General features: G+C 51.7%; 1 protein-coding gene across 12 annotated transcripts in view; it reads right to left on the bottom strand.

The window, feature by feature from the left end:
- Positions 1 to 20483, bottom strand: part of KIAA0513 — a 68866-nt gene that overhangs the window by 12356 nt on the left and 36027 nt on the right. For 11 of the 12 annotated variants that reach the window (NM_001194581.2, XM_077984019.1, XM_077984024.1 and 8 more), the window contains 8 exon segments: positions 600 to 677; positions 2955 to 3033; positions 3501 to 3541; positions 4323 to 4530; positions 5972 to 6042; positions 9015 to 9088; positions 10485 to 10584; positions 14326 to 14810. In NM_001194581.2, coding sequence (NP_001181510.1) covers positions 600 to 677; positions 2955 to 3033; positions 3501 to 3541; positions 4323 to 4530; positions 5972 to 6042; positions 9015 to 9088; positions 10485 to 10584; positions 14326 to 14654 — 980 coding nt within the window. In that variant the 5' untranslated portion in view covers positions 14655 to 14810. 12 annotated transcript variants of the gene reach the window in all.

Genomic DNA, 20483 nt, shown 5'->3' with positions numbered 1-20483 from the left:
GGGGGCTGCTGTCCCTCGCTGTCGTGTCGCTGTACACGGTGGATGGCACCTTTGCTTGCTATGGCATCGGCCCCCGTGGAGTGGGTGCCAGCCCCCCCTGCTGCCATGTGCGAGGTGGCCCTCAGCGAAGCTGGGAAGGTCTGGTCAGGCTGCAGACCCAAGAGGTGAGTTGCGAGCGGCAACTGCATTCACCAGGCACCAGCTCTCGAGGGCAAAGTCTCGGGGGAGGTGGCCAGCCCTTCCTCCCAGGACCCTGCTCCAGGCGTTCATCCCCAGGATGCTGATTTTGTTCAGCAAACAGCAGGGTGGGCCCGGGAGCAGGGGTCCTGATGATATTAGAGGGAGCTGGCAATTTTAAGAGGGTCAGGCCAAGTCATGCCAGAGCCCCAGGACAGAAAGCGCTCATGCAAGCTGAGCACCCCCACCCATGAAGCCGAGACCCTCAGGCAGCTTGCAGGGCACCAGGGCCATGACGGGGTGAAGAAAAACCAGACACGTCCACTCAGCTGCTCTTCTGCTCTCCTCTTCCGCAACCGGGAAATAAAGCCACTCCCTGGTCCTTTTTCCTGAGGCCAAATGGGGCCACACTTTGCTCCTACCTGGTAGTGGGAGATCGCTTTGTCCTCTCACAATGGACAGCGTCAAAAAAGGCTGCATTCCAGAACCTCAGCGTGTGCCTGCAAGACAGAGCCCTAGTCACACTCTCTCCAAGGGGAGGCCGGGAGGACACGGGTCGTGGGCCACTTGAGGGATAAATAAGGGCAGTGTCTCACATCTGTCTGAGCTTCTAAAAAAGCCTCAGAGAGGTAGGGCTGAGGAGGAAAAACTGAGCATATGGCTTGATCTAAATAAAGCTGTTTCCCCGGGGCTGCCGGTGGCTGCGTATCTCTTAGGAGAGATGGCGTAAGTGGGAGGGAAAACTACGCTATCCCGGGCTGCACCGCGGGCAGGAGGGCGCTGGCGGGCAGAACTGAAGCCACCATCTGTAGGACACAGAGGCGGGCCGTTTTCTTCTTCCGCCTTTCCTGCTGGGACTCCCAAGAGGAAGCACAGGGCTGGGAAGATGTGCTTTTCTACATCAGGGTCTAGTAACATAAATGGGAACCCGGCAGCGACACGTCATGTGCCGAGAGAACTAACGTTCATAGGGACACTCAAGGAAAAAACATTCTTTGGGGTTTTTTTTTTTTTTTTTGAGATGGAGTTTCACTCTTGTTGCCCAGGCTGGAGTTCAATGGCGTGATCTCCGCTCACTGCAACCTCTGCCTCCCAGGTTCAAGCATTCTCCTGCCTCAGCCTCCTGAGTAGCTGGGATTACAGGCACACACCACCACAACAGGCTAATTTTGTATTTTTAGTAGAGATGGGGGTTTCGCCATGTTGACCAGGCTGGTCTCGAACTCCTGACCACAGGTAATCCGCCCGCCTTGGCCTCCCAAAGTGCTGGGATCACAGGCATGAGCCACAGCGCCCAGCAGAAAAATTCTTCTTAAAGAACATCAGGGGTTGGCAAACTATGGTGTGTAGGCTGAAGCAGGCCGGCGGCTTGTTTCTGTAAATAAAGTTTTATTGGAACAAGCCACGCTCATACATTTATACAACGTCTCTGGTGGTGTTCACGCTACAACAGCATAGTGGTGTGGCTGCAGCAGAGACCATCTGGCCCGCAAAGCCTAACATATTTATTATCTGGCCCTTCACAGAAAAGTTTGCCAAGCAACAATGAAAAGACAGCAGCCAAGTCAAGGACAGAGGAGCTGAGCTGAATCACCAGAAGGCGGGACAAAGCACGCCAGCTTCTCCCCGTCCTCTGCTTCCACGGGAACCGGGTCCAGCCTCAAGGGCCTTCCTACAGCTCCAGCCCTGCCCTCTGCCCTCTGGGTCCCTGCGGCACTCCCTGGCCAAGCTCCTTAAGTAGCCCTTGCTTGGTTAACAGGCAGAATGCGCCACAGCCAACTGTGATCTTCAGGGGAGGGAGGGCCTGTCGGACACTGATTCCAGGTGTTAGCAAAGCACTCTAAAATATGTTGAGAGGCTTCAGAGAGATTAGCGCAGCCTGACCATCATCTGCAGAGCTGGGCCATACGCCAGGGTGGCCAAGATTTCCCCTGCAACACTGGTCTCACTTCAACCATCACCTTCATTCATTTATATACATGTAAGAGCTTAATTGGGATATAATTCACATGCCATGAAATTCGCCCTCTAAAATATACAATTCAGTAACTTTTAGTGTATTCACAGAGTTGTGCAGCCACCATTTCCAGAACATTCCCTCACCCCATAAAGAAACCCCATCCCCATCAGCAGTCACGCCCTGCTCCCCATTCCGCGCCCTCTGCCCGGGCTATCAGTCATCTGCTGTGTCTCTAGGAATCTGCTATTCTGGACATTTCACAGGGATGATACAATACGTGGGCTTCTGTGCCTGGCTTCTTCCACTGAGTTTCACACATTTCCCAGGCCTATCCCTGCTGCGGTGTGGAGCGGCATGCCATTCCTTTTCATGGCTGGCTAATATTTCATGCAATGGATGGATTTTGTTTACCCATTCATCACTGGATGACCATGAAGGTGGTTTCCACTTTGGGGCCATAATAAATGACGTTGCTACAGACATTTGTACAAGGTTTTGTGAGGACACGTTTTTCTCTTGGATGACTCCTAGAGTGGAGCTGCTGGCTCACAGGGTAACTCTGTGTTTCACCTTTAAAGGAACTGCCAGACTGTTTCCACAGCGGCTGCTCCATTTACATTCCTCTTAGCCATACAGGAGACCTCCAATTTCTCCACATCCTCGCCAATGCCTGTGAGGGTTCATCTTTTTATTTTGACACCCTGGGGGGTGTAAGAATTCTGCCATTCTGATGGGGACAAAGGCAACTAGAAGCAATCCTGGGGAGTGACTGCTGGCCCCGTAAGAGGGTGACAGGAAGCCACGGGCTCGGCCTTACCAGATGGGCTGCTGCTTCAGGTGCGTGTACAGGTAGATCTTCTCCCCCTTCTTTTCGTCCTCGGGGCTGTACACAGTCACTGTGGGAGAAGAAAGGCTGAAAGCAGCTCCGGCTGCGTGCCCGCTGTTGGCAAACCCTGGGCGACAGCCTCCCAGCAGCCAGTTTCTCCCCGAATGCCACAGAAACATGTGGTGCAAACTCCACCATGGCTTTTCTGCTAGCCATAGCCAGTAATGGTGCTATTCCCACCCGGCAATAAGGACTTCCTCTGAGGGATGGTTCCACAGCACAGCCGCAGCCCCTCGCGGTAACCCTTAGCCTTCCTGGGATTAAGGAATTTAGTTCCTCCTTAGAAAAGTGGCTCTTCCACAGAAACTCAGTGAGAAAATACAGACCACGGGAGCTGGGAAGCAACTGGGGCATCAGCCAGGGCAAGGTTCCTGTGCTCCGTGGAGGCAGGAAAGCCCCAGAGGCCGTGCACCTGCTTGTGTGCTGGCTGAGGGGGTGTGGGCCAGGCATCTCCTGCTGTTGCCTGGGCAGACTCACCAGCCCTGGGCCGCTTCTCCTGGGGTTTGCTCTCGTCTTCCCTGAGGGAAAGAAGGCACCATGACGACAGATGCGACTCACACCACACTTTCTCAACTCAAAGACGCTGTTCTATACTTCTCAGGTGGGACTGGCTACATTTAATATGGCTTGCTCTGAAAAGCCTTTTATGAAATCAAGGCTCTATTTGTCAACTGCCAGTGTTTCAGAATTCAGGAAATGTGGCATTGAGGTTTCTTTATGTCATTTTCTCTGAATCCAAAGCTAAATAGGGCAGAGGAGGAGGCCAAGGCACCTGGCTGCGGCCCAGCCATGGGTGGGGAGAGGGGACCCCGGGGCTCCCTCTGGCTGCCGCATCCCTCCTCCTTGTGGAAGTCATAGCTTCTATGAGTCTATTTCTGATGTGCCTGTCTCCAAAGTGTTCCTCAAGTGTCTGTCACAGCCCTGCTCTCCTGGGAACAGTGTTTTTCTCCTGTGACTCAAGACCGTGTTCCACAAGCACTCACTCTTGGTCCAGCCAGGGGATGGGGGGGACAGAGGAGACAGAGTGGAGGGGCTGCAGTTCCCTCTGCCATCGGACAATCCCCTGGGCTCCTCATCAGTCCCAGGGAGTGTGGCCCCCAGGGACATCCCTGCACGTCACTGGGGGGCTCGGCTTTGCAGACCATATAGCAAGCTGTGGGGGCAGAGGCGGCTGGGCAGCGCAGTGCTCCTGACAGTCTCTGGGCCTCACTCGAACCCTCCCTGCTGCCCCCACCAGAGCTCCACACCAGCTTCTCCCCCGTCCCATGCAGGTGGGAGGGACCCCAAGGCCACATGTACTCGTTCCTCCTGGCCAGGGGCCCCTTCAGCTTGGTCTCCAGCCCCCCGAAGAAGCCCTTGACATTCTCCGTCCTGGCCGAGGTGTTCTTCAGCAGCCGCTCGGCGATGTCCTTCTTCTCGGCCAGCCAGCTGTTTGCGGATTTCAGGTAGGAGTCGATGCTGCCCGTGGGCTTCTCCCGGGCCTCCGGGGGCAGCAGCTGCGGTTTTCCTTGGACGAGAGAGGGAACAAGACGAGGCCAGTGAGGCCGGGGTCTGCACCTGCTAACTGCAGAGGCCCAGGGGGAGCCCCGCAGGGGTCCTGTGCAGTGGGGATACAGGAGCCTCCCTCCTCAGCCCAGGACGGGGGTGGTGCAGGCTCAGCCGGCCCAGGATGAGGAAGTGGGGGCCCTGCTCCCCGTGAGCACTCTCAGCACCTGCTGTGCACAGAGAAGCCACTAGGAGCAGGGAGGGAGCAAAGGAGATGCAGGCTGGAGCCCGGCCCAGGTGGCAGGGTCTGCAGGGAGGCGAGGGCAGAGGCCCGACCATGCCAGCGCCAGGGAGGCAGAAGCCAGCTGGGCACCAGGCCCCTGAAATGGGAGTGCGGAGACAGCAGGGGGGTGGGGAGCCCTGGCACCCAAACTCCCTTAGCCAATGGACGGACACGAGGCCCTGGCACCCCCGCAGGATGACGTACCCCCAGGGGCCCCAGTGCCCACTATAAGTCAAAGGTTCTCTGTAGGCCCTGGCAGGGTGTCCTCACTAGCTGAAGCTGCTGTGGGTAGCCCTGTCTCAGGAAGCAGCGTCTATTCATTGTGTGTCTATCTGTTCTTCAAAAAGGAAGAGCCAAAGGCTGTACTGGGGGTTCCCACTCCACCCAAAGCAGCTGATGAGTGGCCTGGCGGGAAGGGCTTGCCCGCTGGTGTGGCTGGGACACCAGCCATGGCGGTTGGACCAAATGAACTGAGGGGTGCGGAGAGGACAGCTGTGGGAGGGGGAGCAGATACACACACCCCAAGAGTGAGCATGCAGGTACTGAGAGAGGACAGCACGGGGGGTCGGGGCCTAGCACCTCCCTGACCCAGCTCCAGTCCACGTGGAGGCTTCCAGCAACCTTCCACTTATGGTGGCCTGAATGAGTCCTGCTGCTGCAGCCCAAGGAGACTCACGCAGGAAGCCCTTGAGCTCCAACGTACCAGAAAGTTCCAACGGAATGAGGCAGAAGAGATGTCATAGCCTCAGCATCAAGAACAGTCCACACTCCTCATAAGCCATCTCCAGCCCATCCCTGGGCACTCTCTGCCACTTCAGATCCTAGACGGCTGCTCCCCACCACCCTCCAATAACCAACCGTGTCTTGTTTTGGTAAAACATAAAACTGATTATCTTCACATCCAGCAGTTCCTGCCTCCACCATAAAACGTCCTGCCTAGCATGTTTCTCCTATCAGCTCGGGAGTTTCCTTTGCACCCTGGTCAGTCAACCTCCCACCCCATGATTCGGACCATGTTTTCTCTGAAGTCTCACTCCTCCCTAACACCAGCGTCCTCTGTTCTCTGGAGGCCCCGCAGCTTTTGCTTTTAACCATGAAGAAAGCTTCCGCTGACACATTATTGGCTGGCGAGCCTCAGGATCCCGTGGGTGAACCCCACATCAGCCCACCCGTGTCTTACCGATGTGGTAGTAGGTGAAGCACATGGTCATGAGGTTCTTGGCAGGCCCAAAGTCATCCATCTGATGACACCTGAAACAAGAGGCAAGGTTCACGGCTAAAGATCGCTCCACTTGCTTCTCCTTGCAAGTCGGTCAGCCATCGCTGAGACACTTGACACATGTGTCCCAATTAATATCTTCCCCCCTGGAGACGCACAAAACAATCTCCCTGAGTTCCATTAGGAGAGCTACACACAGGCACATGGCCTGGGACTGACTGAATGGGAAGGAGTTTGTGGTCTGCCTGCCTGGCTTCCTTCACTGAAAAGGTAAAGCCAGGGCCCGGGAAGCTCAACTCGACACCCAGGAGCAGAGCCAGGCCTCAAGTCTCAGTGCACAAGAAGCCGGGCCTCAGGTCGCAGTGCACACCCGTGGCCCAGGCCACCTAGCTCTCCAGCCCTTGCCTTCTCAGGAATTAGCAGTAAGTTGGAGGACCTTCCCCGCATCTGTGGCTCTCAGGCTCCTGCCCACAGCATCGGTGGTGGGGCATCAGGAGGTGGAGCCTCTGATCCAGCAGGTCTTGGTCTTGGGCGGGGCCATTCCTTTGTATTGCAGGTTTCTTTGTCTTTCTATCCTGATCCCTTTTAGACTTTTCTTTTCTGTTTAGGTTTTAACTTTGGGCAATTATTACTTTATGAGTCAAAAGAAATTATCTAGACAGTGGGATTAAGGGCCATTTTTATCTTTTTATATAAAAAACTAACTAAACTAGTAATAAAACTATAAAAGACTAAAAGTAAAAACTAAAGATGTTTAACAAACTAAAGATTATAAAACTAAAAAATCCCATATTGTCTAAATATTAAAAGAGTTTTTGTTTCACTTTGTTTTTGCAACTATACAAACATATATATGCTCAGGGACCAAGTGATGGCAAGAATCTTTGTGTTTTGGCAGGTTGGGACTTTAACGCCTCCCTCCCCAACTTACTTGTGTAAGACAAAAAACTCAAAGAAAAATGGAGAATTACTTTTAGCCTAGTGCAAATAAAAAAAAAGAAAGAAAATGGAGACTCAGAATTGTGCAAAATGGGGGTTCGTGAAAATGCCTGAGACTGCATATGAGACTGCATATGTTGGAAATTGAAGTATCTTAATTGCATGAGAGAATGTTTCACAAAAGGCAACCTAGAGGGCCTGTTTTAAACCACTACCCTCTTGGCTGAAGGTGAGGGCTCACTCAGCCTCTTCCGGTGAAGGTTTCTCAGCCCTCCCCTGGCCAGCTCTGAAGGCCAGACCTCAGAGGAGAAACGGATCTTGGACTTCGGGTATCCTGAGAAAGCGTAGGAAAAATAGGGATCCTCCTTTTGTTGGTTTTCTTCTTCCAGTATATGCCCAAGTTCAAAGAGAAAGAGAGAAAGGGGAGAGACATGAAGAAGCAGGAGAACTGGGACTCGAGAGAGCAGGCTGGGTGTGGTGCTTCACGCCTGTAATCCTAGCAGTTTGGGAAGCTGAGGAAGGAGGACTGCTTGAGCCCAGGAGTTTGAGACCAGCCTGGGAAACATAGGAAGACTTCATCTCTACTAAATGTGTGTGTGTGTGTGTGTGTGTGTGTGTGTCTATGTGTATATATCTATATGGAATATGGCCAGGCGTGGTGGCTCACTCCTGTAATCCCAGTACTTTGGGAGGCTGAAGCAGGTGAATCACTTGAGGTCTGGAGTTCAAGACCAGCCTAGCCGACATGGTGAAACTCTGTCTCTACTAAAAATACAAAAATTAGACAGGCATGATGGTGCATGCCTGTAGTCCCAGCTACTCAGGAGGCTGAGGCAGGAGAATTGCTTGAACCCGGAAGGCGGAGGTTGCGGTGAGCCGAGATCCCACTGCACTCCAGCCTGGGTGACAGAATGAGACTCTGTTTCAAAAAAAAAAAAAAAAAAATTTAAAATGAGCCAGGTGTGGCAGCATGCACCTGTAGTCCTAGTTATTTGGGAGGCCGAGATGGGAGGATCCCTTGAACCCAGGAGATTGAGGCTGCAGTGAACTGTGATTGAGCCACTGCACTCCTGCCTGGGTGACAGAGCAACACCTTGTCTCAAAAAAACCCAAAAAACCACAAAAAACGACTCAAGCAGCTATCTTTGGTTGGGAGACAAGGAAGTAAAGGAGGGAGATTTTTCAGGCCTGGAAGGACAAAACAAAGGCAGTGATGTGGGAAGGTGGCGATGGGATGAGCCAAGGACCAGAAGAGGACACACGGCCCAAAGCAGGGGCTGCTTGGAGGCCTTCTGCAGGAGATGGGGATAGTGGGGTGCAGATATGCCCAGATCAGGGCTCCCAGCCCCAGAATCGAGGCTCCAGGTCGGTCAGGCCACTGCCCAGCCTCCCCAAGGCCAAGAAGCATCCCCTCCATTTCACACCTTGGAGGTATGAAGCTGGCCTGGTGACCCCAGAGAGTCATGCTCCTGAGAAGGGGGTCTGTGCCTCATGGAGTCTGGCTCCCTAATCTCACAAGTGAGCAGGGACAGAGACTGGATTGGCCCCAAATCTCCAGCTGGCGGCCATGCCCTTTCCACCACTCCTCACTGCCTACCAAGGGCTTCTGTGATAAAAGGCCCCAGTGGTGCCTAATCAGCGTTCACAGGGAAGGCTACAGTCCTCCCAACATATCATTAAGTGTTTATTTGCTCATGGGGTTGGCAGTTGAGTTTGAAGTACTTTACAACAGGAACTCGGGAAAGTGCCAGAACTCCCAAGGAGGGCAGGGCCACAGTACCTCATCACCACCTGGCCCCGAGGACCTGCACAGAGGATGCTCCTCACATCCAGCTGCAGTCCTCTCATCACTGACAGCTAAGGATGGCCAGCCCTGCTCCTGTGAGATGGTGGTTACGACTGTGCCTTTTAGTTGATGCTGGGTGTAGCAGAGCAATTGCAACCTGATGACTAGCGTGGATATGACTCACAGCTGGTTATGACACGGCTGGGTGGGGAGGAAAGGAAGGAGGGAAGGAGGGAAGAGCTTACCAGGACAAAGGCTTTGTGTAACGGCATTACTTACTCGAACAGCACCACTGCAAAAGACTGCACCAGGCGGTAGAAGGTTGCCTCTGAGACACACTTGGAGTTGCAGCGCTGTCCAGAAAGAGGCCAGACACGTCATTGAGGTTCAGGGCGACACACGCAGTACTCAGTGAAGCTGCAGGCTTTCCACTCTCAGTGTTTCCAAATGCAGCTGGGATGAGGGCCCAGGATGGCTGCTGCCTCTGCACTATAGAACCCGCCCCTCCTGCCAGGACCCGGGCAGAGTACAGCCACCTGCACCCAACCATCACTGGGCAGGGCACACACAGGGGTTCCCCTCGGTGTCCTTCCCAGATTTTTAAAAGTCAGAACTTCATACACACCCACACACAGAAAAGTACCCCACAATGACAACACTGGCTGTTTCCAAACTGTGGATGTGTGGGTAATAAACTTCTCTTTGCTCATCTGCATTTTCTAACTTTTCCATGAAAAATAAATTATTTGCACTAAAATACTTAAAAACTAAAAACTTAGGCCACTCAGGAAAAAAAAAGAACCTACTGGATATTTACAAAATTAAATTATTTTCTAAACTTTGTTAATATATTTTTCTTCACGGCCGAGCGCGGTGGCTCAAGCCTGTAATCCGAGCACTTTGGGAGGCCGAGACGGGCGGATCACGAGGTCAGGAGATCGAGACCATCCTGGCTAACACGGTGAAACCCCGTCTCTACTAAAAATACAAAAAACTAGCCGGGCGAGGTGGCGGGCGCCTGTAGTCCCAGCTACTCGGGAGGCTGAGGCAGGAGAATGGCCCAAACCCGGGAGGCGGAGCTTGCAGTGAGCTGAGATCCGGCCACTGCACTCCAGCCCGGGCTACAGAGCAAGACTCCGTCTCAAAAAAAAAAAAAAAAAAAAAAAAAAAAAAAAAATATATATATATATATATTTTTTTTTTTTTTTCTTCACATGACCGTCATGATCTTGAATATTTTTTATTTTTTACAAAAAATCGAGTATTATGGGTTAATAAAAATATGCATGCACATAACTCACATGCTTGCCTTTAAAAAATGAGATTTTCCGGAACTTCATGAAATTGAAAGCCCAGTTTCTTACTCTTTCCCTTGAAGTGCGACGTCCAAATGAGCTACTTCCTGTTTCTCACTATTCTTTTTTAACTTTTAGAGATGGGGGAACGGGGGTACCTCACTATGTTGCTCAGGCTGGTCTTGAACTCCTGGGCTCAAGTGATCCTCCCGCCTCGGCCTCCCAAAGTGCTGGGATTACAGGCGTGAGCCACTGTGCCCAGACTGTTTCTCACTATTCTCAACACTCCTTTTCAGAATATTCTGGGGTAAGTTTTACTTTTCTTTTTCTGTTGGGTCATTTCCGTTGACTCTTTTCTCCAGAGTGTCATTATAGGATAAAGTCAAATTTGTTATGCTTCACCAGATTCTTCCTCAAGAGTAAACGCCCATCCTTCCCATCACCTTGCCCTTACCTGGGCACTCACGTATCGAGCAAACCACTCCCGGCCTTTTCCATTTTCACTGCTGCAGTACTCTCCAAACTTGGCTTTCTCCTCCTGATCTAAGTCCTCCCTAAAAAAAAAAAAAAAAAAAAAAAAAGGAGAGGGGGAAAAAAACCCCTTTTCAATCCGCTGGAGCAATAGGGGAAGAGCAAGGAGAAGGAACTAACGAAGTATTGCTCCCCAGCCAAGCACAGACCCCAACTCCCATCACCTCGTCTCAGCCTCCGGGCGGTCCCGCGAGGAAAGGGTGTTACTGTTATTTCAAAGGTGAGGAGCCTGGCTCGGAGAATCACACGCCGGTTTGAGAGTGGCGAACCAGAGTTCCATCCAGGCTTCCTGGTTCCAAAGCCCATGTCCTTCCCCTGCCCCTCCCGACCCCTGCCTGGGGAGGTCTGAGTCCAGATAAGGGCACGAACCCTGAGAGGTCTTGGTTCTCCAGCTCTCTGACTTCCCACTAGTTTTTGATGCTGGAGTCAGCATGGAACCAGCCCCTGAATTTAAGACTTCCTGAATTTGTTCTGTCTTAGTATATTGACGCCAAGGTTTGATGCCAGGAAGAAAACCATCTCCCACATATCAGCAGGGCGCTCGCTCATCCCTCTGCACTTCCAGAGTGAGGCTGCTCACGGGCCAGGCCATCCCCAGCTGTGTGTGAGAGGTATGGAGACCAGGGGCCTCCACCCTGGTGTCACCACCACTAGGATGGATAACATGCTCACATACTTTCAGGCCACTTCTCATCACTCTTTGTAAGGCGCCAATACTCTTTCCCAAATTTAAAGACTCGAAAATGAAGCAGAAGGCTGAAGATCACTTGGCTTATGCAATCTTCATTTATGTTTTGTAGAAAACATCTTGGTCCTCATTTACTCTAAATACCAACATCAGATGAAATATGTGTTATCTGCAGGCTTTTGTAGTAATTTCTGGAATGCTTGCAAAGACGCATCTGACTCAGGTGTCCACATTCTGTATCGCTGACAGGCTACTGCAAATAGAGGCTGGCTTTCCTGGCAAATGAGCAAACTTCTGGGTGTTTTCCCCTTTTCATTAACTGGGGTGTGCTCAGAGAAAGCGCACCCATCTCGGTGTTGGTCAAACAAAACAAGTAGGAAGCTACATCTGCTCTCCTAAAATGCACTCAAATCAAACATAAATGCATTTTTAGTTAATTTTTTTTTTTTTTTTTTGAGACGGAGTCTCGCTCTGTCTTGCCTAGGCTGGAGTACAGTGGTGCAATCTCAGCTCACTGCAACCTCTGCCTCCTGGGTTCAAGTGATTTTCCTGCCTCAGCCTCCTAAGTAGCTGGGATTACAGGCACCCGCCACCAAGCCCAGCTAATTTTTGTGTTTTTAGTAGAGATGGGGTTTCGTCATGTTAGCTAGGCTGGTCTCAAACTGCTGGCCTTAGGTGATGTGCCTGCCTTGTCTCCCAAAGTGCTGGGATTACAGGTGTGAGCCACCGCGCCCAGCCCATAAATGCATTTTTAGATGGTCAGGTATTGGGATTATCATGCAACGGTTCCCTTTTCTAACCACACAGAAAACTGAGGCTGGTCTCCACCAATTGAGAAGCACCCATCAAAAAGGCAGAAGTCAGCCCTTAAGAGTTTACACACGTGGGGCTCAAATCACGGTGGAAACAATGGGCTCTGCAGAGTAAAAGGCAACATTTCTTTTTCTTTTTTTTTTGAGACAGGGTCTCCATTTGTCACCCAGGCTGGAGTGCAGTGGTACGATCATGGCTCACTGCAACCTAAGCCTACCTGGTTCAAGTGATCCTCCCACCTCAGCCTCCTGAGTAGCTGGGACTATGGGCACATGCCACCATGCCTGGCTAATTTTTGTGTGTTTTTTTGTAGAGTTTCACTATGTTTCCTAGGCTGGTCTCAAACTCCTGGGCTCAAGCGATCCTCCTGCCTCAGCTTCCCAAAATGTTGGGAATACAGGTGTAAGCCACTGAGCCTGGCCACAAATCCTAACTGCGTTAATGAAACTGGAAAACTTTCCCTTAAGGCAGTGCCTCTCAGACGCTGATGTGCATGAGCTGTCTACTGATCTTGTTAAAGGGCATGTTCTCACTCAGAGGGGCCAGCCAGGGCTCAAGACTCTGCATTTCTCATAAGCTCCCAGGAGATGCCAATGCTGCCAGCCCACACATGACAGAGCAGCAAGACCATGTGTATCTAGTGTGCTGCCGTGAATGGTGGAAGAGCCACAATCCACACGTGAACCCCATGGCTCTGGGGTGTGTGTGCATCCTCCTTTCCCTGGCTGAGATATTAACAGGCAGTGAACTGGGGTAGGGAAACATCAGGCCGATGCACAGATTCCCGCTTCTCAGTGGACGTCACGGCCCCAAACTCTCCCTTCCTGCTGCTCCAATTGTCAACACTCGTTATTTTACCCTTAAGAACCACAAAAGAACAGCCACCCAGGGAAGGGCCCCATGCAAACAGCTGCTTCAGAATCAGCTGCTGGCCAGGGTCAGCACTTTGGAGGGTCGTGGCAGGAGGACTGCTTGAGGCCAGGAGTTTGAGGCTGTGGTGAGCTATGACTGCACCACTGCACTCAAGCCTGGGTGACAGAGCGAGACCTTGTCTCCAAAACGAAAAAAAAAAAAATTAGCGGGGCATGGCGGCATGTACCTATAGTCCCAGCTACTCGGGAGGCTATGGTGGGAAGATTGCTTGAGCCCAGGAAGTGGAGGCTGCAGTGAGCCGTGATTGCGTCACTGCACTCCAGCCTGGGCAACAGAGTAAGGCCCTGTCTCTAAAAAAAAGAATCTGCTTCTTATGAGCACACCAGTATGGGTAACCACAGCTTTATTATCTTATCTTGCCCCTATATTTAATTTCAGTGAATAATTGCAACCTCTTAGCCAACTATAGCTGTGACAAGGAACGCTAGGGAGTGGTGAGCCTACAAATGCTCAGATGGTCCCAGAAACAGAACAAGTGCCCCTTGTGTTTAGCAACGATGAGGTGAGACAGGTGTCGGCGGAGTGAGAGGAAAGAGACAGCCCCCTCCAAAGCCTTGCTTAAGAATTGCATGGATAAAATTCAGGAACAACATGCACTGGAAAATAACAGAGCTCGGCCGGGTACGGTGGCTCATGCTTATAACCCCAGCGCTTTGGGAGGCTGGGAAGGGTGGATCACATGAGACCAGGAGTTCGAGAGCAGCCTGGCCAACATGGTGAAACCCTGTCTCTATTAAAAACACAAAAATTAGCCGGGTGTGGTGGCAGGTGCCTGTAATCCCAGCTACTCGGGAGGCTGAGACAGGAGAATTACTTGAACCTGGGAGGCAGAGCTTGCATTAAGCTGAGACTGCACTACTGCACTCCAGCCTGGGTAACAGACCCAGACTCGGTCTCAAAAAAAAAAAAAAAGAAAGAAAGAAAGAAAGAAAGAAAACAAACAAAAAGAAAATAATGGAGCTCACGGGGATGATGGGGACCTGTGAGCCAAGTACTCTGGAGCGTGTCCCTCCAGCGATTCTCCGCACGGTTGCCCTTCCAAATCACCTGGGAGCCGCACATGCTTTGACGCCGGGCCTCACCCTAGAGAACTGATGTAATTGGTCTGGAGTGAAGTCCAGACTCGGGTACTCTTTAAAAGGTCCCCATGTGGCTCCGCATGCAGGCTGGAGTGGAGGGAGGCCCCTGCAGTGGCCATCCCTGGCTGATGAGGAAATGGAAGCTCTGGCCCCAGGTGGCACCCTGGGGAGAGGCAGAGCCAAGAGCAGAAGGCGGCTCCCCTTGGGCCCTGTGGCCATGCCAGGCTGTCTTGTCCACACAGGCCTCTTACCCTCCAGAGAAGATCTTCTCCACGTAGCCACGCATGAAGTCCCTGAGAGCCAGGGTCTCTTCATCCTGGGTAGACTCGGTGCTCTGGCTGGAGGAGAAGGACTCGTTGGAGGAGGAGCGGCGGTCCTGGTCCCAGGACGGGTGTGAGGGTGACTCGCCCATGTCATTCTCACTGTCCGCAGACTCAGTGGTCTCACTCTCTGACGCGCCATCCCCCAGGGAGCCATCCCCGTCCTGCAGTGCAGGGGGTGGTGCCTCCAGGGGAGAGGAGGTGGGTGCCTCAGGCCCAAAGTTGATTAGCGAGCCCACGGGGACCTCCCGGGCCTCCATGGCTCTGGGGGGCTGCTGGGGAGGCTGCCTGGAGGGGAGCCCGGCAGCCTGGCGTCCCAGGTGTGTTAGTAGGAGCCCACCAAGCTCACAAGTTGCCGGTAACTGCTGGCCACCAAGAATGAGTCCTTTGCAGCAGCTCACCTGGCTCTATAGCATCTAGAATGGAAACACAGACACAGACATTAGCGCCATTCCTCACCAGAATCCAGACCTAGATCACACACTCCCCGTAAAGAGAAGAATCTCTGCTCTTCTGGAATTTGGGGTGCCTCTTCACCATCATCTTCCTACCGTCCACTTTACTGTTCAAAACCTGGTACACGGTAGGCCCTTGATAAATACTTGTTAAATGAATGAACAAATAAACACTGACATCAGGATTTCTCCAAGTTCTGCAAACAAACTGTCAGGGCACTGCCTCTGCTGGCCTCCTTCCCGCCCCAGCCCCAAGACTGAGCCCATCACCAGGACGGAAAAGGTCCATCCTGGGCTGGAAATGGAGGATCACCAGGGACAATCCACCTGCCCGCTCGCTGTCACTGGAACTGGTGGCTACGGAAGCACCTCCCTGCTGAGCAACAGACACCTCACCTCTTGGCTCTGGCCTCCTTCCTTGGCTCTGTTCTCATCCAGAACGTTCCCAGGCTGTCAGAGGTCTATCCCCTCTCAGCATCCTTCTCAAACCCTACGATGGTTGCTAAGCACAACATTTGCCATCTGGACTTGTCCCCTCTCCCGGCATAGCAGCCGCCCTGGACAACAACACACCCCTGGGCTCCTCAGGCTGGGCAACCCTCTCCCTTCTCCATTCCCCTCCTTTTTCCTCCGCCATTCCTACCCTGGAGTTCTATTCACCGCTCAAGGCTCTGCCTTGGCCACGTCTTCTGAAAAGCTCTACTCTGCTCCTATTCAAAATGAATGAATGACTCCTCTGTGGGCTCCAGCAACTTATTTAGCCTAATTTATCATTCTGCTTGCTTTACTGACAGACACCAATATTTCCGTTTACCCGTAAAGCATACACCCCTCCAGAGGGACCATGTCTGGCACCCTGTAGCCATGCTGTGCCCAGCGAGGACTCCTGACTACATACGTGTGTGTTGTGTGCTTGCTGAAGGAAAGAACAGACCCGAATGTGAACATGCTCACAGGGTCAGGGGTGTTGGCTATGCAGGTCACAGGGTGGCAGAGCTGGGATTCAAATCTTCGCTTCTAATCCTGGTCTCCTGGCTGCTGGTTCAAGAGGTCCCGGGGAACCTTCCTCACCAGTACAGAGGCAGACAGCTAAGCGGGAAGGAGACACCGTCTTGACAGTCAGCCCCTCAGAGCACAGCATACCTCTAACCTCAGCCCTGTCCGTTAGGCCCCAAATATCTAGGACAATGCCTGCCAGTGAGGGGGCTGTGAAACTGCTGAACTGACTGCATCTTCAGAGGACAATTCAATAGCAGAATGGCCTTTTTTGCCTCTTAAGAGCTTAATGCTCACCCGTCGATGATGGATTCCTCCAAATTCTCCAGCCTGGGGTATTTTTAAATACCCTGAGTCAGAAAAGAAAAAGGCTGGCTCCCGGTCACCAGCATGGTGATGGGCATGTTCAGGGGAGCCCCACAAGGCAAGCCTCAGTCCGGAAGAGAGAAGCATAAACCTCAGCTCAGAAGAACTTTCCACGCCAGGACAGCAACTTGGGCTCTGATGAGCTCAGAAGGCAGTGGCTTCGGCTCAGGGAGCTGGAGAGCAAGGAGTGGCCGGTTGGAGTCTCCCCTCACCAGCTGCGTCCCCGGTCAAGGCCCCTACTCTCCGGTGGGTCCCCCTGGCTGAGGCATCAAGATTGGATCAGAAACCCAAGGCCCTTCCACAAGCACATGCTCACTCGCCAAAGAACAGAAAACCACACCCATGGTAACATGCCTGGCATTAAAAATGAAAAACCACACACTAGGAAAATGTTTACAGTAAATATACTAGGAAAATTGAACTAGTGGTATATCTGTATTACAAATTCACACAACTCTAAAAAGTCTATATTCTTTTTTTTTTTTTTTTGAGACGGAGTCTCGCTCTGTCGCCCAGGCTGGAGTGCAGGGGCCGGATCTCAGCTCACTGCAAGCTCCGCCTCCCAGGTTTATGCCATTCTCCTGCCTCAGCCTCCCGAGTAGCTGGGACTACAGGCGCCCGCCATCTCGCCCGGCTAGTTTTTTGTATTTTTTTAGTAGAGACAGGGTTTCACCGGGTTAGCCAGGATGGTCTCGATCTCCTGACCTCGTGATCCGCCCGTCTCGGCCTCCCAAAGTGCTGGGATTACAGGCTTGAGCCACCGCGCCCGGCCAAAAGTCTATATTCTAACAGCCACACAAACAACTCAAATAGGCAAGGCACACAAGAGGAAATACAATTATAGGCCAGGCGCAGTGGCTCACACCTGTTATCCCAGCACTTTGGGAGGCTGAGGCAGGTGGATCACCTGAGGTCAGGAGTTCAAGACCAGCCTGAGCAACATGGTGAAACCCCATCTCCACTAAAAATACAAAAACTAGCCAGGCATGGTGGGGCACGCCTGTAGTCCCAGCTACTCAGAAAATTGCTTGAACCCAGGAGGCTGCAGTGACCCGAGATGGTGCCATTGCACTCCAGCCTGGGTGACAGAGCACAACTCCGTCTCAAAAAAAGAAAAAAGGAAATACAATTATTAAAGGCTTAGACAAGTCTTCAACCTATACTAATAACCACAATATAAATATACAAATTAAAGCCATAAGGTATCATCTTATACTACTAAATTAGTAAAAATTTAAAAACTATTTAAATACTGGTAAAGTTATGGTAAAATTAACATTCTCAAGCATTGCTGGAATAGGGATAAATAATACTTCAAAAGGCAATTTCTACCATTCTTATTTTTCTCTGTTCTGATTCAGGAATTCAAATGCTTGGAATTTATCCTAAGAAAATAATTCAAAACACTCAAAAACAGTTATGTAGAGAAAAATGCTCACTGCAACAGTGTTTATAATCTTGATTAACTGGGAAGAGGGTAGAAAAAATACCTAAATACAGTAAAATGGGCCAGGCATGGTGGCTCACGCCTGTAATCCCGGGAGGCTGAGGCGGGTGGATCACCTGAGGTCAAGAGTTCGAGACCAGCCTGAGCAACATGGTGAAACCCCATCTCTACTAAAAATACAAAAATTAGGCAGGCATGGTGGTGCATGCCTATAATCCTAGATACTCGGGAGGCTGAGGCAGGAGAATCGGTTGAACCTGGGAGGCGGAGGTTGCAGTGAGCTGAGATCACGCCACTGCACTCCAGCCTGGGCAAAAAAGCGATTCTCCATCTCAAAAAAATTAAAATAAGTAAATAAATAAATACAGTAAAATGTCAAATGCATGTTAAAAAGTTGATGCAGTAGTGATGAGTGTATGATACAATTCAAAAAACGTCCACTTTCTGGTAAACAGAATGTTCTGTAGTCAGCCCAGGTTTACTGAACGCTGCTGCTTGCCAACCCCTGTTCTGAGTGCTGAGAACACTGAAGTGAGAGAAATTTAATTTTACTCTAATTACAATCATGTAATCATATGCAAAAGCAATGAGGAAGAATGTAGAAATGTATGGTGGTGCTGGCATAGGGGTGATTTCCTCTTTCATTTTGTTCATTATCCTAACATTGCATGGCAAACACTCACAGTTCAGTGGGAAAAAGGAAACAAGTCACTGTCTCTAGAAGCCATTCAAGCAGTAGCAGGGCCGTGTCTCTCTGCCCACACACAGGAGGTTCAAGATCAAGCTGGGGCCGGGGGCAGTGGCTCACGCCTGCAATCCCAACATTCTGGGAGGCCGAGGCGGGTGGCTCTCCTGAGGTCAGGAGTTCAAGACCAGCCTGGCCAACATGGCGAAACCTTGTCTCTACTAAAAATGCAAAAATCAGCCGGGTGTGGTGGCGGGCGCCTGTAATCCCAGCTACTCGGGAGGCTGAGGCAGAATTGCTTGAAACCAGGAGGTAGAGGCTGCAATGAACCGTGCCACTGCACTCCACAGTGCAGACACAGCGAGACTCCATCTCAACTAAATCAATCAATCAATCAATCAAACTGGATGATCGTGGCTATTTCTGATCCAGTCTCAGGCACTCTTGGGCCAGTCAGACGCTCTCATGAGTCATCCTCTCCCAGAAGCCCTGAGTGCTGGGTGCTGCCTTCCTCAGTGGGCTCAGCACAGAGTCGACAACATCACAGGAGAGGCACTGAGTGACAGGAAGCAGATGGGTGGCAGGAGGGCTGCGGCGGGCACCACCCCTGTGCCCGGACTCCTCAGCCCAGGGATCTCAGCTGTTTGGGGCTCGCTCACAGAGCTAAGATGTCACAGCAGTGACTCTGTGTGGTCATGGCAGGGGAAGCAATCCCACCCTCTTCCTCCAGCAAGGAAAAGTCATTATGGGCCTCTAGGCAGGACAAGGTGATGGCCACTCCCACACTGCAGGGTCACAATCTCGGGGGACTGCCTGGGCCAGCTGGCAAAAACACAGGAGGTGGTCCAGCAAGGAGCCACACTGCCCCTGCTCAGAGCCAGCCCAGCGCTGCCATCTGGGAACGCGGACCCAGGAGTATCAGATCTTCTACAGGTTTCCAAGGAATGCTGAAATCCAGTTACGTGAAATCTGATTTCTCAACACTGACAACTAATTTAAATTGATTTCAAAACACTTTGGTAGTCAAAAAACCCATCTGTGGATTGCACCCCAGCCCATCTGCTTTGTTCTACCTTCAAGGAGGTACTGAGGCCACTGCCCAGACTCTGAGAAACAGTGTTTTTGGCTACAGGGGAATCTGTGTCACTGGAGATAGGAACATGCTGGCCTGAAGCACTGCAACCCCCCTGCGGTTACACTTTGCAATGAGCGTCATAGGCCCCACGATGGAGGCTTCCACCAATCAAAGTAGGCTAAAATTCTAAGTCAACCTGTACCTTCCAAAGCCCTTGTGAGATTTTGCAAACATCCATTCATTCTGCACACATGTACCGAGCATCTACTATGCATCGGTTACTGTGCAAAGAGCTAGAAAGAAAGCCATGAGGGAGACCTTATGGAACGTGTGTGTGTGTGTGTTTGTGTGTGTGTGTGTTTGTGTGTGTGTTTGTGTGTGTGTGTTTGTGTGTGTGTGTGTGTGTGTGTGTGTGTGTGTGTGTTTTACGTACGTACCACGGGGCAGGGAGAGGGGAAGAAACAGTTAATAGAATAAAAAATCGAACAAGAGCTTCTGTAGCACTAAGTGCTACAGAGATGATCTGAAGGTGACGGCCCTGAGAGGGCTGAGAAGTGGCTTCTTTGGATGGCGAGGTTGGGGAGGCAGATCTGAGCTGAGATGGAAAGAGGGAGAACCTGGCCGGGCGCGGTGGCTCAAGCCTGTAATCCCAGCACTTTGGGAGGCCGAGACGGGCGGATCACGAGGTCAGGAGATCGAGACCATCCTGGCTAACACAGTGAAACCCCGTCTCTACTAAAAATACAAAAAAAATTAGCCGGGCGAGGTGGCGGGCGCCTGTACTCCCAGCTACTCGGGAGGCTGAGGCAGGAGAATGGCGTGAACCCGGGAGGCGGGGCTTGCAGTGAGCTGAGATCCGGCCACTGCACTCCAGCCTGGGCAACAGAGCCAGACTCCGTCTCAAAAAAAAAAAAAAGTAAGAGGGAGAACCAGCATTGAAAAGGCTTGAAGGTGACCCATGCAGAGGGAACATGAAGCATGCAGGCCCTAAGGTAACTGCTTTAGAAAGTTCAAGAACCAGGAAGGCTGATGAGGCCGGGGAGCCACTGCTCATGGGAAAAGAGG

This window comes from Macaca mulatta, chromosome 20 (assembly GCF_049350105.2).
Source record: "Macaca mulatta isolate MMU2019108-1 chromosome 20, T2T-MMU8v2.0, whole genome shotgun sequence".
NCBI lineage: Eukaryota > Metazoa > Chordata > Mammalia > Primates > Cercopithecidae > Macaca > Macaca mulatta.
Note: the sequence above shows the minus strand (reverse complement) of the source record. Positions and strands in the feature narration are given on the sequence as shown.